The sequence below is a fragment of the Pituophis catenifer genome, unplaced genomic scaffold, assembly GCF_029215685.1.
Source record: "Pituophis catenifer annectens isolate HBS135680 unplaced genomic scaffold, rPitCat1.0.hap2 SCAF_3, whole genome shotgun sequence".
NCBI lineage: Eukaryota > Metazoa > Chordata > Lepidosauria > Squamata > Colubridae > Pituophis > Pituophis catenifer.
Window position 1 is genome coordinate 146,505,410 of NW_027256883.1, and position 12,366 is coordinate 146,517,775.

Sequence of the window (12,366 nt, forward strand, 5' to 3'; positions counted from 1 at the left end):
ATTGCTAACAAAGGAGAGGAGGTATAATGAGACATTTCAGAAAGTGCCTACGTGATGGAAGGATGCATCTCCCTTGGGGTCATTTGAGTGACTCTAAAAATCTCAGCCTGTCTGATTCTGTGACTGCTGCTGTTCTCCTTACATCAGTCACGCCATATATAAAATAGCTAGACTCAAATGTGGGAAAAGAAGCTTGGTAAATTCTTCAGTCATAAATATAATATGCAATATAATTACCTAAGTAAAAGACTTGAAAACTGATATTCAAGTCTTCAACATTATAAAAATTATTGTCTAGGAGAACTAAAAATACACTGTCCTGGCAAATTGAAGTCCTAATTGTATAACATAAAATGTTTAATAGGAACATAATATTTTAAATTCACTAATCTCAGTTGTATATAAAGTCATATTAAAACATAGAATTACAAACCCTTCATATTAGCAGACAGATAAATATGTTGGGAATATTATTTGGTCCAGTGTTTTGTCTAATTAAGAGGCCATGCTATATAATCACAAAGTTGCAAGTCATAAATACCAATTATTATTCATTAATACAATGATCATATAGATTAATGCTTACTAGAAATACCAATAATCATATAACATGAGGACGCGCTCAATCTCTGCCTGCTTTTAGAGACCTTGGTTATATTAAAAGCAGACCCATCTGCCCAATGAATACAATAACATTATTATTTGATCTACACCTATGGTAATAGATGACTAAGACTATGGATAGGATTCAGAAATGAGCATAATGAATGTTAATTCAAATTAGAGATTGGAAACTTTGGCAATGTAGAAACTACATCAGAAAAACATCATGAAGCTGTAGGGCTAGCAGCAGTAATTGATATCAGTGATTGAATAGAACTGAAAATATTTGTTTATCATTTTAATAAAATATATATGCCAAACCACACATATTGATGTGCTGTATGAGGGAGTGGTTGCTGAGGGTGTTTGTTTTTTGCATCTTCACAATTGTTTTTAAAAGTTTCTGAATCTCTCTCCTGAATAGCAGGGAATAAATTCCTCGTATTCTAAGTACTTAAACATTTCCAGCTTGTTTACTGAAAGAAAGAAAAAACCCTGAATATTTTCACGTAGGATCTCTTGGTGTTTATCAATATCAAGAATCATCTTTTGGGAAGCAATTCTGAAAAGCGATTCAAAACCAATCTTTCCTCTGTTGTCTCCTGTTTTTGCAATGCTGTACTTTTAAAACTACGTCTGTCAGGAAGGAGACAGGAAATTCGAGTCACACTTACAACAGCTGTGCCATGCCCACTATCATTCTGAAATGACGTAGTTTGGGCTTCAGTGGCACGGAGCCAGGAACTTAGCAATAGCAGAGGTCAGGAAGATAGGTCACTGTTTTTACAGCCCTCACACTTGGAATCCTGCAGGATCTACTTGCTGCCTTCCTTTCTCTTCTGTTTTTCTGCTCTTTACTATGGGGAGCTAGAAACATCCTGTTTTCAAAACATTTGATTGTTTTGCAATTAGCAAATTTCTATGCAGAAGTCTTTGACGGAAGGAAGACAGATTATTCAGATACTTCACAGATGTGGGAAATTTGACAATAACTCAGCATATTTCAAAAGGCTTCTTGGGTTCTGAAAAGTTCAATTTGCTCTATTTTCAGCTGTAAGCATTCAATTTTCAAATGGTTTTTCAAAAATTGCAACACAGAATAAATATGACATAGTAGAGACAAAATGAGAAGGGCAATGTAAACCCATTTCATATACAGTATATATGTAGGATATAATTTTACTTCTAAGAGAAGTAAAATTGGGACATGCAATTTTATTTATGTGGTTTATTTAGAAAAAATCTAGTTTTAATTTTATTTGTACTCAAAAATTGATATAGTATTTGCTTGAATAGCTTTTTTCCTATAGAGAACAGTTGTATCATCTTCATCTCATTGAAGTTGATTATTCTTTACTTAATAATAGAAACAAACTACAAAGTATCTGCATAAGGCTCCGGCCTAGTGACCATCCTATAATGACCATTGTAAATGACTTCTAGACTATACTTATAAATATATATGAATGCACACTTTGAATGAGACTGATAAAAGAGAGTTAACAATAGAGTTCTAAGTAAATTGGGAGTTGAAAGCCTCTGAAGAAAGTTATACATGTTATTCACTAATCAGACCAGAGTGTAAAGTCTTTGCTTTAACCCTGGGCAAAAATTTATTAAGTCCTTCAGTCAGACACAAGCCATGTTTTCTCTCAAAAATGCCTAAGATTATGGTTGAGGTGATATCCATGCCATCAGAGAATACATTGGCCTTCTGTTAACCAAAGGTTTGGCTAGCCAACTAAGGAGTGGTTTCAATTTTAAATAATATCCAACTCTTAGATATTAAAAGAGGTAAGTGTATTTGTCTTTAGAAAAAAAATAAACACTTTAGAATGCAAACGCATAAATACTAAATTATAATAAGAATCAAATATTTTAGATATCTCAAGTCTAAAAATCACCTTCCCATTATACCTTCTTACAGAGTTTAGAAATATCTCCACTGATGAAGCAGTATTTTATATGTATTGCTACTTTTAAGTTTCTTGTTTGGCATTTATGAGTTTAAGCATATTATTGTCAAGCTTAACTGATTAGCTGTTCCAAACATATACAAGATACATGCAGGTAACGTTACCATATGCAAAAATATATATAAAATATATAACTAAAATTAAAACAAGCTCCACATATACAATCCATGGTAACTAAAGATTGTAGGTTGAAATGTGCACCATTATAAGCCATTTAATTTATTGAAGGGAAAAAAAAACCTAGCAAAAGTTTCATAAGGATAGTTGTACTTTTTATCTATATCATTCCTTTCAGTTGATTTGCTGATGATTGCTACTGCTGGTATACATTGTAGAAATAATATTAGAATATTTCTAGAATTACTTTTGGCATTACAGTTACGGTATATGCTATAATTTGTTTTCCAGCTTTCTAAATTGCTGTTTTTATTAATAATAGCAATGTTATATTTAATTTTATAACATTAAAAGTAGCAATACTTGATTAACTTCAATAGCATTCTGGTAAGGATTTTGAAAATTTGGACTCCTTTGTTTATATTGCTTTAATTTTTTACAATAGGTCAGCAATCTGACCTATCAAGGGAAGGCAGAAAAATTCATAACTTTTCACTTTGTTCTTAAAATACATTTGTTTGCATGTAATTTTTCTCTCTTACCTTATTGGATGCCATCTCACTAACAGATCGATAGGTCTGAATAGTTTCAAGTTGGTCTAAACACCAGTCCAATTCCTCCAAAGTTTCCATTGCTAATTTTTGGTAAGATTCTTCTGCAAATAAACATACAGACATGTAGTTAGGCTTGAGTGACGGCAGGCTTTCCATGGTGGAATTGCTGATCCGACTTGGTCCAACACTGCTGTAGGGACTGCAGTGCTCTTTCATCATAAGTTCTTCAGGCTGCTGTTCCACTCTCTAGTAGAACAAATCAATGCACGTCCAAGCTTTTGAATGGTCGTTGTGGTTTTGTGTATGTGTGTGTGTGGGGAGGAGTGTTCCTTGCTTTCTTTTTTGTCCTTCCTCGCAGGCTTTGAAGAATCAGTTTCTGTAATATATCAACAAACTTCTTCTACGAAGTGGTGTAGGAGGAGGGATACTCTCTGACAGGCTCATCTGCATATGTGTGCACTCACAGAAGAGCAGAGGAAAAGCAAAAAAATTTTCCCCTCCACTTAAACATTACTCATCTCACCATTTCTACTATTAAAGTGATGACATTTTTATAAGACATTTAAAATATCATCAAGGGAGATTAGGCCATCAGTGTTACTCGTCTTTTTTCCCTTGTTAGAAAACAGATTCAGATTTTTCTGAAAAAAGAAATGCAGAAATAATTCAAAATAAACGTGTTCAAGTTTTTAAACTTGTTCAAGTTTGATTATCTGTTTCAGAGTATTTTCGTAGGTGCTACAACCCCCCCATCCATTAATTAAGGTTTAGTTCATTACATTTTTGAAGTATCTAACAATTAGGAAACAAATAGAAAGTATGGCTTTTCTTAAATTATTAAATTTCCATTTTGTTCATGCCGAAGTCACAAAGAAATTTTAGACTGAATTTCTACAAGGGATTTCCAAAACATTTACTCTTTCTGTCGGTTGTTCTTCCCTTTTGAAACAGAATTTTTCAAAAGATATTCTAAAGTTGTAGTCTTAACTTTAGAACTAGCTATGTCTATAAAGCTCGGATTGATTACCAAATCCCTTTTGGAAGAAATGTTTAGGGAAGCTGCTTGAGAGCCTTGGGAAAGCTACCAAAGCTGGGCTATAAAATCCCAAACTTCTAGACCCCCTTTGCTACTATCTAGTGGACATTCAGACTTTTGCAACCCAGATCCAATAGATTTAAAGTAATGGCAAAGATGACAAATTTCAAAGATTTTTTTTTTCTTGCTATCACTATTTCAGTTACGATAGCTGAGCCCTACCATGCTGTTTCCACCATGCACGTATAAAAAAAACGGTAAAAACTTATGTCTAGTAAGAGACTGCCCTACAGAATGATGCCAAAGCTGGGAAAAACACCCTTTTTTATTAATACCAAATGAACATCCACAAATATGGTACAACCAGGAGAATGCCTGTTGATAAGGACAGCAGTAAGGTAGACTTATTGTACATATGTCCGGATTTTAGATTTTCTGTCTGGATTTTAGATTTTCTGTCTAGAGTGTAAGGCCAGAATATTCCTTAGTCTTCTTTAAGATCTGGAACTTCATAATACCCCAGGACCAGCAATCCTAACAATGCTCATAATACATTCTAGGCACGCATAGGTTTGCTCATCTACAATTATGTTAATAGCTATTAGTGTCTTCAGGAGGGTTGTAAGTACATTTGGCTGAAATCATATGATTGTGATCACTGTTTTCAGCAGGTTTGGTTGGGAATATTTGCAACTCTTGGCAGTCTTTAATATGTTTTTTTGAATAAATTTATTTTGTACATTTGCTGGATTTGTAACTTGCTTTTCATCCAAGAGCAGAAGGTAATTTATATGGTGCATTTGTTATGTCCCCAGGAACCTTGTGAGGTAGGTTAGGCTGAGAGAGAATGATTGGCCCTAAATAACTCAAGGAGTTTCATAGATAAGAATGGACTTGAACCCGGGCCTCCCCATTCTTGGTCCAGCTTCGTCATCAGCTCCCTTGTAATAAAAAAATTGATACTAGCCAATGTACTCTCATCTTTTCTACAGTTTCTTTTCAATCTGATAGCTAATCAACTACGTGCAGGCTAAAAGCCTAGAAAGGACTACAGAGATGCTCCTGGTCTGAGGTAAATTACTGTTCACTCTTACTGCAATCACAAAGTATGCATTCTGGGGAAGTAAAGTTAGAGTTCAGTAGTGTTTCCTGAAAATATTAGATATCTTAGTCTGGAAAAGAGGATGTTCTTTTAAACTTGAGCTATTTCACTTAAACATTCCTTATAAATTGAGCAAGAAGAAATTTGGCAAATCTGAGAAACCACCTCTTACAAAACCAGGGGTTATATGACATGCCTCTCCAAGATTTTTTTTTTTAACAGTAGCGGTTTCACACTCAACAGAGATGTATTATCAAAAATCTACTATAGCAAGGATTTAGCTCCTGTTCCAATTTTTTTTTTTTTTTAATTTGATTTATATGCCGCCCTTCTCCGGAGACTCAGGGCGGCTTACAGTGCGTTAAGCAATAGCCTTCATACTTTTGTATATTTATACAAAGTCAGCTTATTGCCCCCACAAACTTATGATCCCAACCCTATGAAAGCATACTTTTTTTAACCTTTTACTGAAGCCATATTGACCACACTTGGGTCAAATCAATTTCAAACCAATAATTATGTGAATCTTTCATCAACAATGAAAGAAAAAGTTTTAACTTGACCTCTAGCTATTTGATACATGAATGTTTTTGCTGTGCTGAGCTCTTGATGGTTCTGAGATTGTTGGCAGCAGTTTTAGCATATCATAATTAAAGGGGGAATCTCACTTAAACAGCATGGAGGCTCCCATCTTATTATGAGAAAGCATGGCATTCCTCATCCATTCCCCTTTACTGGTTGAAGTAAAACTAAGTAAGTTGAAAGCTTAGGGTGGAGTAAAATTCAATCATCAAAAAAGGGTTGGTTTCTCATTATGTCTGAATAAGGAGTTTCAATGATCAAACTCTGGGTGTAAAGCAATAGTTTATATAGATCTTATTGAAACAAGCGAAATGAAACCACCTTTTATTTAATATAATTTTGAAAAAAGATAGAACACCTGACACCCACCCACACAAATGAGCTTAAGGTTCCTGTTCCTGATAATGATCACAATGTGCCATCAAGTCAGCATAAACTCTTAGCAACCAAAATTTCTCCAGGGTGATTTGTTCTTAGCCTAGTCCCTCAGGTTTTCTAATGGTATACCCATTACCACTGTAATTGAATCTATCCACTTTGCTGCTGTTGTCTCCTTTTTTTCTCTCCTTCCACTATTTCTACCATAGCACTGCAGATTTCTTAAGGAAAAGTTCTTTTCTTAAGAAAAAACCATTGCAATATGTGATGCTGCGCGTTTGACACCCGTGGTGTACACAAACAGGGATGGTGCTTTAAGCAGTTGCTAATGTTCCTTTTTTATATACATGTTCATCAGATGCTGTTGTGCAATTATTTCTTTACTTGTTTAAATTTAATTATATATTTATTGTTAGTACTGTCACTCTTTTTTCTTTCTACAAATCAAGGAAAATTTTTTTTTTTTAAAAAAATCTTCAAGATAATATAACCATTAAAATAACACTTCATTTGGGAGCCCAAATGCCTTTAGCCAGCTAGCTAATTTTTAGATACATTTCATTTATTTTTATCCCACTTTTATTATTTTTTATAAATAACTAATGGCATGCACACACAATACTTCCTTCACTTGGAGGTTTATCTGTGACTGAGATGACTCTACAGACTCTTGGGGTAGCTTATGTGCATCAGAGGCTTTATGCAGCTATTTTGCCTCTTGTTGATGGTTGATATCAGCATCCTAGGTATCAACCAAGTATCTTCTTAAAATGTACGATGTTCTGAGTAGCACAGTTTTTTTGTAGTTCCGCTGGTGTTATTGCAGGAAGCTGCAATTTCTTGATGTATTTTGTATAATTCTTGGACATGGTACCAGTGCCCCTATGACAATGGGTATCACTGTTACAAGTTTCGTCTATAATCACGTAGTTTCGATAGCGAGTGTTAGGATATGGTTTGAGCCTAACAAGTTGTCCAGGCAATATATGTGTTCTGTGACTTTAATATGAATATGTATTGTGTGACTTTAAAGTTTTCCTGCTGATTCATCGTAATGCTGAGTCATGCTGTAATTACTTGTGAACGTATTTAAGAAAGGTACTGTAACATATTCAGTTGATGATAAGCTACCATTGTGTGTGGAGTTGCAACCATTGTGTTATCATCAGTTGGATGGATCTGCTACCATCATGGTTTGTTACCAGAGTGAGTTTGTTATTGTAACCAACTACTGTTTGTGTGGTAAGAAGATTCTTATATCACTGGACTGATTTAACTGGCAAAGACTTGGATTGATTTAAAGACTATGAGATTGTTTTTTCACTATAAAGTAAACTTTTGATAAACCAGTTTGCACATCTCTTATTCATTGCTCTCAGCAACGTTTCTCTATGCTCTACACTCTGCTGGTTGGTAACACAACAACAATATCCTTAACAGCGAGTTTGCAATATTTTGTGATTTTTTCCAGTTCTTTTATTTTTTAATTTATCTATTATTAGTATTATTATTATTAGTATTATTAATATTAGTATTCATAGCACAGTCAGCCAGATGTTCAGACTGGATTTGGCATTTTTGCCTAGTTATTGAGTACTTACAAAGGATCTGGGATAGGCAGATCTGAATGTTTGATTGTGTTAGATATTGTTGCAGGATGGAAACTGTTCCAAGTAAAGCCGCTTTTTGCAATTGACTACATTGCAAAATTGATGGCGAATTTGACAATGCCAATGGTGTTCAAGTGGTGCTCCAGTTGTTTTGGGATTGGACCCAAGGTACTTATTACTATTGGTACTACCCTTGCTTGCCTGTGCCACAGTCGTTCTATTTCTGTTTGTAGGTCTTTGTATTCTGTTATCATCTCCAGTTCTTTTACTTCTCTTCTGCTGTCTCCAGGCACTGCCACATCCACTACCCACACTTTTTTGTCTTTCTTATTGACAATTGCTAAGTACAGATTGGATCCAGCAACATTATCCTGGGACAGGTATATTCGGCTTCATTCTACCTTACAGTTTTTGTCTTACAATCTTTTAAAGTCTGTAATTACTATGCTTAAAGCACCTGCATGTGGATTGTTCCATATGCTGTATTTTTTATGTCATGAAAATTAAAAACTGAAATAAGGGTATTAATTGATTTGACTGATTCTCCAGTGGGAAGAAGTTATTTGTGTGGCCCCTTCTTTAGCTATGTATAAATATGAGAAAAGGCTAAATGAGTATTTCCTATCATTACTCTTTAACTACGGCTTTTTCTTTTGCAGATAACTGTTATAAAAGAACAAAATTAAATCAAAGTTAGCCCCAATCCAAGGAAAAATGTGTCTATAAGTTTACAGAGCACTAGCCATGTGCATGAAAGTCACGCTGGCGTTTAGAGACGTAATAGAGAAGGAGAAAAATAATCTACAGCAGCTGACGGCAGACATTTGGGCAGGGTTCAGGTGATCATTCAATAATCCCAAATTAAAACATGTATATGAGAAACACCCTTCATTTAACTTTCAAAGCCAAAAGAGCTGCATCTTATTATTTTGACATGCCAAAACATGAAATACAATTACAGTATATGAAATAGCCGACATCAGTTCTGGGTTTTCAGCATTGAATGCATATCTAAGAGTTTGTACTTCCATTAAATAATACTTACATTCAGATATAAAAAATAAATATATCAACCTGAAATGTATTAGAAGTTAGTCTGAAAGCTATGCAGCTGTTATTTGAATGATTTTAGGATAAAATGACTCCCTTTGATGCAGTAGAATAAGATAATAATACCAAACCTCAACTTTTTACTTTTACATAATAGTATAAACTAGTCATTTCTATAACAACAAAACTATTGAATTGGTAAAACCCAAAATCAAAGTTTTATTTTTTTCCACCTCAAGCACAAAGTCCAGAAGCGGTTTCCAAGTAGAAACAAAGTAACTGTATCTTTTTCTTTTATTAAAGCAGTCAGTTTAGCTATCTCTGCTAACTCCATCAACTTTTGCAGCCATTCATCCATTGTGGCGATCGCAGTGTCTTTAGTGAAGCCCTTAATTTGAAGAAATTTACATAAGGATGTGTTTCACATAGATATTATAAAAATATATAATCAACATAATTCAGAATGTTATGAGACTTTTTTGGAGGACAAACATTTGAACTGATTGATGCTGTTTCTCACATGGAATTATGCAAACGTAATGTATTTTTATTGTGTAATATTGTCTCTGTGAATATTGTCTTCTGAAGCTAATTACCTCATTTAAAATATTTTCCTGAAAGATGCACTTGTTGACTGTTAGGGACTTCTCACAATGCTCCAACTTAATAGAATTTGCAGGCAAATGGTAATTTCCTCACTGATTCATGAATGCTTGCAAAAATTCCACTGGGCAATGGAGAACTAAGGTTAGTCAATAAAATGATTATATGTGAAATCATCATTTCCTCAACGAACCAGATCTGTGTAGATTTCCTTCCAGTCCATGCTCCAAGATAAGTTTCTTTTTTTCTTGCTATTCCTGCTTATTCAGTGATCAGAATACTTCTAAGTATGTAGGTAAATTTCATTTTTAAGGTTTCCTAACATATTAATGTGAAATGACATTTGATATATTTCCTGCATTTTGTGATTTCTACCAGGTGCCATTCAATTACGATTATTATTATTTTTTTGAAATGATTTGAGGTAGTTTTAGTACATACTGTTTGTTTTGTGCAGTTCTGGGAAATATAATTCTGTCAGAATATGAAATGCTCTGCACTAATACTGCTTTGTAGGCAGAATGAAATGTAATGTAAAGCATTATACACAACCCAAATTTCCTTTTAGGATTGGTATTTGGCTGTAATTAATAATTGATGATGATGATATCCATTCAGTCATATCCAAGTCTTGTCAATTTGATTGGCCAATTACTAGGCGTGTATCTCAGTACATTGTATATTTCTGTTTTAATTGGGTGGAAGCAGTCAACAGTATGCCAAGTATCTTGACTACTGGGTATATTTATTTTGGATGGTTTTTTAAAATAGTTTTTATTGTTTTGTTTTATTTTATTGTCAGGAGTCATGATGGCACAGTGGTTAGAATGCAATATTATAAGCTAACTCTGCCCACTGCCAGGAGTTCGATCCTGACTGGCTCAAGATTGACTGAGCCCTCCATTCTTCTGAGGTCGGTAAAAGGACCCAGATGGTTGGAGTCTGACCTTGCTGACATTGCAAATTGTTCAGAGTTTGCTGTAATGCACCATGGAGTGGTATATAAATCTAAGTGCTATTGCTATTTGCTTTAAAATGTTTTTATTCTTTTATTTGTAGTATATGTTTTTGAATTGTAGGCCACCTAGAATCATTGGTTGAGATGGGTGACTATAGAAATTGAATAAATAAATAGTATGATGGCTTCCAAGGTTGTCTCTAGATTTGAAGCTGAATTTGCATAAAATAGACTGAACATGCCTCGGGTAAAACTGTGCTTTGACTGTGCTCGTGCTTTAATGAACAGAATATGCCAAAACTGAATAGTACATCCTTATCTCTTGGAATGGGCATAACTAAAAATGGTAGACTAATCCACTTTTTCCTTCTCAGAGTAAAATATATAAAGTATTATATGAAAGTTTCTATTGACCAAAGTCATGACTGGTAGACAGTCACTTAATCCTGAGTAGAAAATGAATACATGGAATTCTGAATCAAAGAACTAAAATGCATGACAAAACATTGTTGTAGATGCATATGAATATAGAAATCCACAGCCTAGTGATAGGTGAATTTTACACTCCACAATAATAATGAAAGAATAGTTGTCTGGAATAAGTGTGCTACATTCTGAAAGAGTGCAGTCTAAAGGAGAAATTATTTTGGTACATAACACAAATGAATGACTGGGAATAAAATGAGAATTCAGAAAAAAAATAATTGAGCCATTCAGAGACCCCAAAATTAACAAGAATGAAGTTTTTTCTACCTGCTTAGAAAAGTCTTGTTTATTTCAAATGTATGGATTAGTTGTTGTTGTTGTTTGTTTCAACAGTGAACTGCAGGGAGAAATGGACCTGAAGGAAAAAAATGTTGAAAGAACAGTGAAAGTGGAAAACTGCTGGAAGAGAAAGTAAACTACTTCAGAAGAAGTACTAGAAGTTAGATTAATCTCCCAATAGAATGAATTCAAAAGGGACATAAGGAAGAAGGACATGGAAACTACTTAGTATACAGTGAAAAAATTATATTGCAGAGTGCCAGAAAAGTAAGTTCAGTTACGCCTGAGAAAAGTATGAAAAAGAAGTTTGGTGGGAGGATGAAATGGCTTTGGATGAAAAAGCAGCAGGTAAAGCTAAGCAGAATCACATCAGATACCTGTACAATTAGCACAGGAGCCTCACAAGGCTGTGTGCTCTCTCCACTTCTCTCTATATACCAATGACTGAATCTCAAACGATCCAACTGTTAAACTATTGAAGTTCGCAGATGACACAACAGTGATCGGTCTCATTCGAGACAATGATGAATCTGCATACAGACGGGAGGTTGAACTATTAGCCTCAATCTGGAACTGAACACACACTCAAAACCATAGAAATAGTGGTGAACTTTAGGATAAACCCTCCCATACTACCACCTCTTACAATACTAGACAACACAGTATCAACAGTAGAGACCTTCAAATTTTTAGGTTATATCTCAAGACTTAAAATAGACACCTAACATCAAAAACGTCATCAAAAAAGCACAACAAAGAATGTTCTTTCTGCGCTAACTCAGAAAGCTCAAACTGTCCAAGGAGCTGCTGATACAGTTCTACAGAGGAATTATTGAGTCCGTCATCTGCACCTCTATAACTGTCTGGTTTGGTTCTGCAACCAACAAGATAGACACAGACTTCAGAGGATAATTAGAACTGCAGAAAAAACAATTACTACCAACCTGCCTTCCATTGAGGACCTGTATACTGACCCCTCGCATCCTGGACATAAACTGTTTCAACTCCTACCTTCAAAACGACGCTATAGAG

At 34.6% G+C, this 12,366-nt stretch overlaps 1 protein-coding gene across 2 annotated transcripts in view; it reads right to left on the reverse strand.

Annotated features, from left to right (window-relative positions):
* PDE4B (phosphodiesterase 4B) overlaps positions 1–12,366 on the reverse strand; it is a 234,649-nt gene that overhangs the window by 26,140 nt on the left and 196,143 nt on the right. For both annotated transcript variants that reach the window (XM_070939481.1, XM_070939482.1), the window contains one exon: positions 3,239–3,351. In XM_070939481.1, coding sequence (XP_070795582.1) covers positions 3,239–3,351 — 113 coding nt within the window. The remainder of the gene's footprint in view (positions 1–3,238; positions 3,352–12,366) is intronic.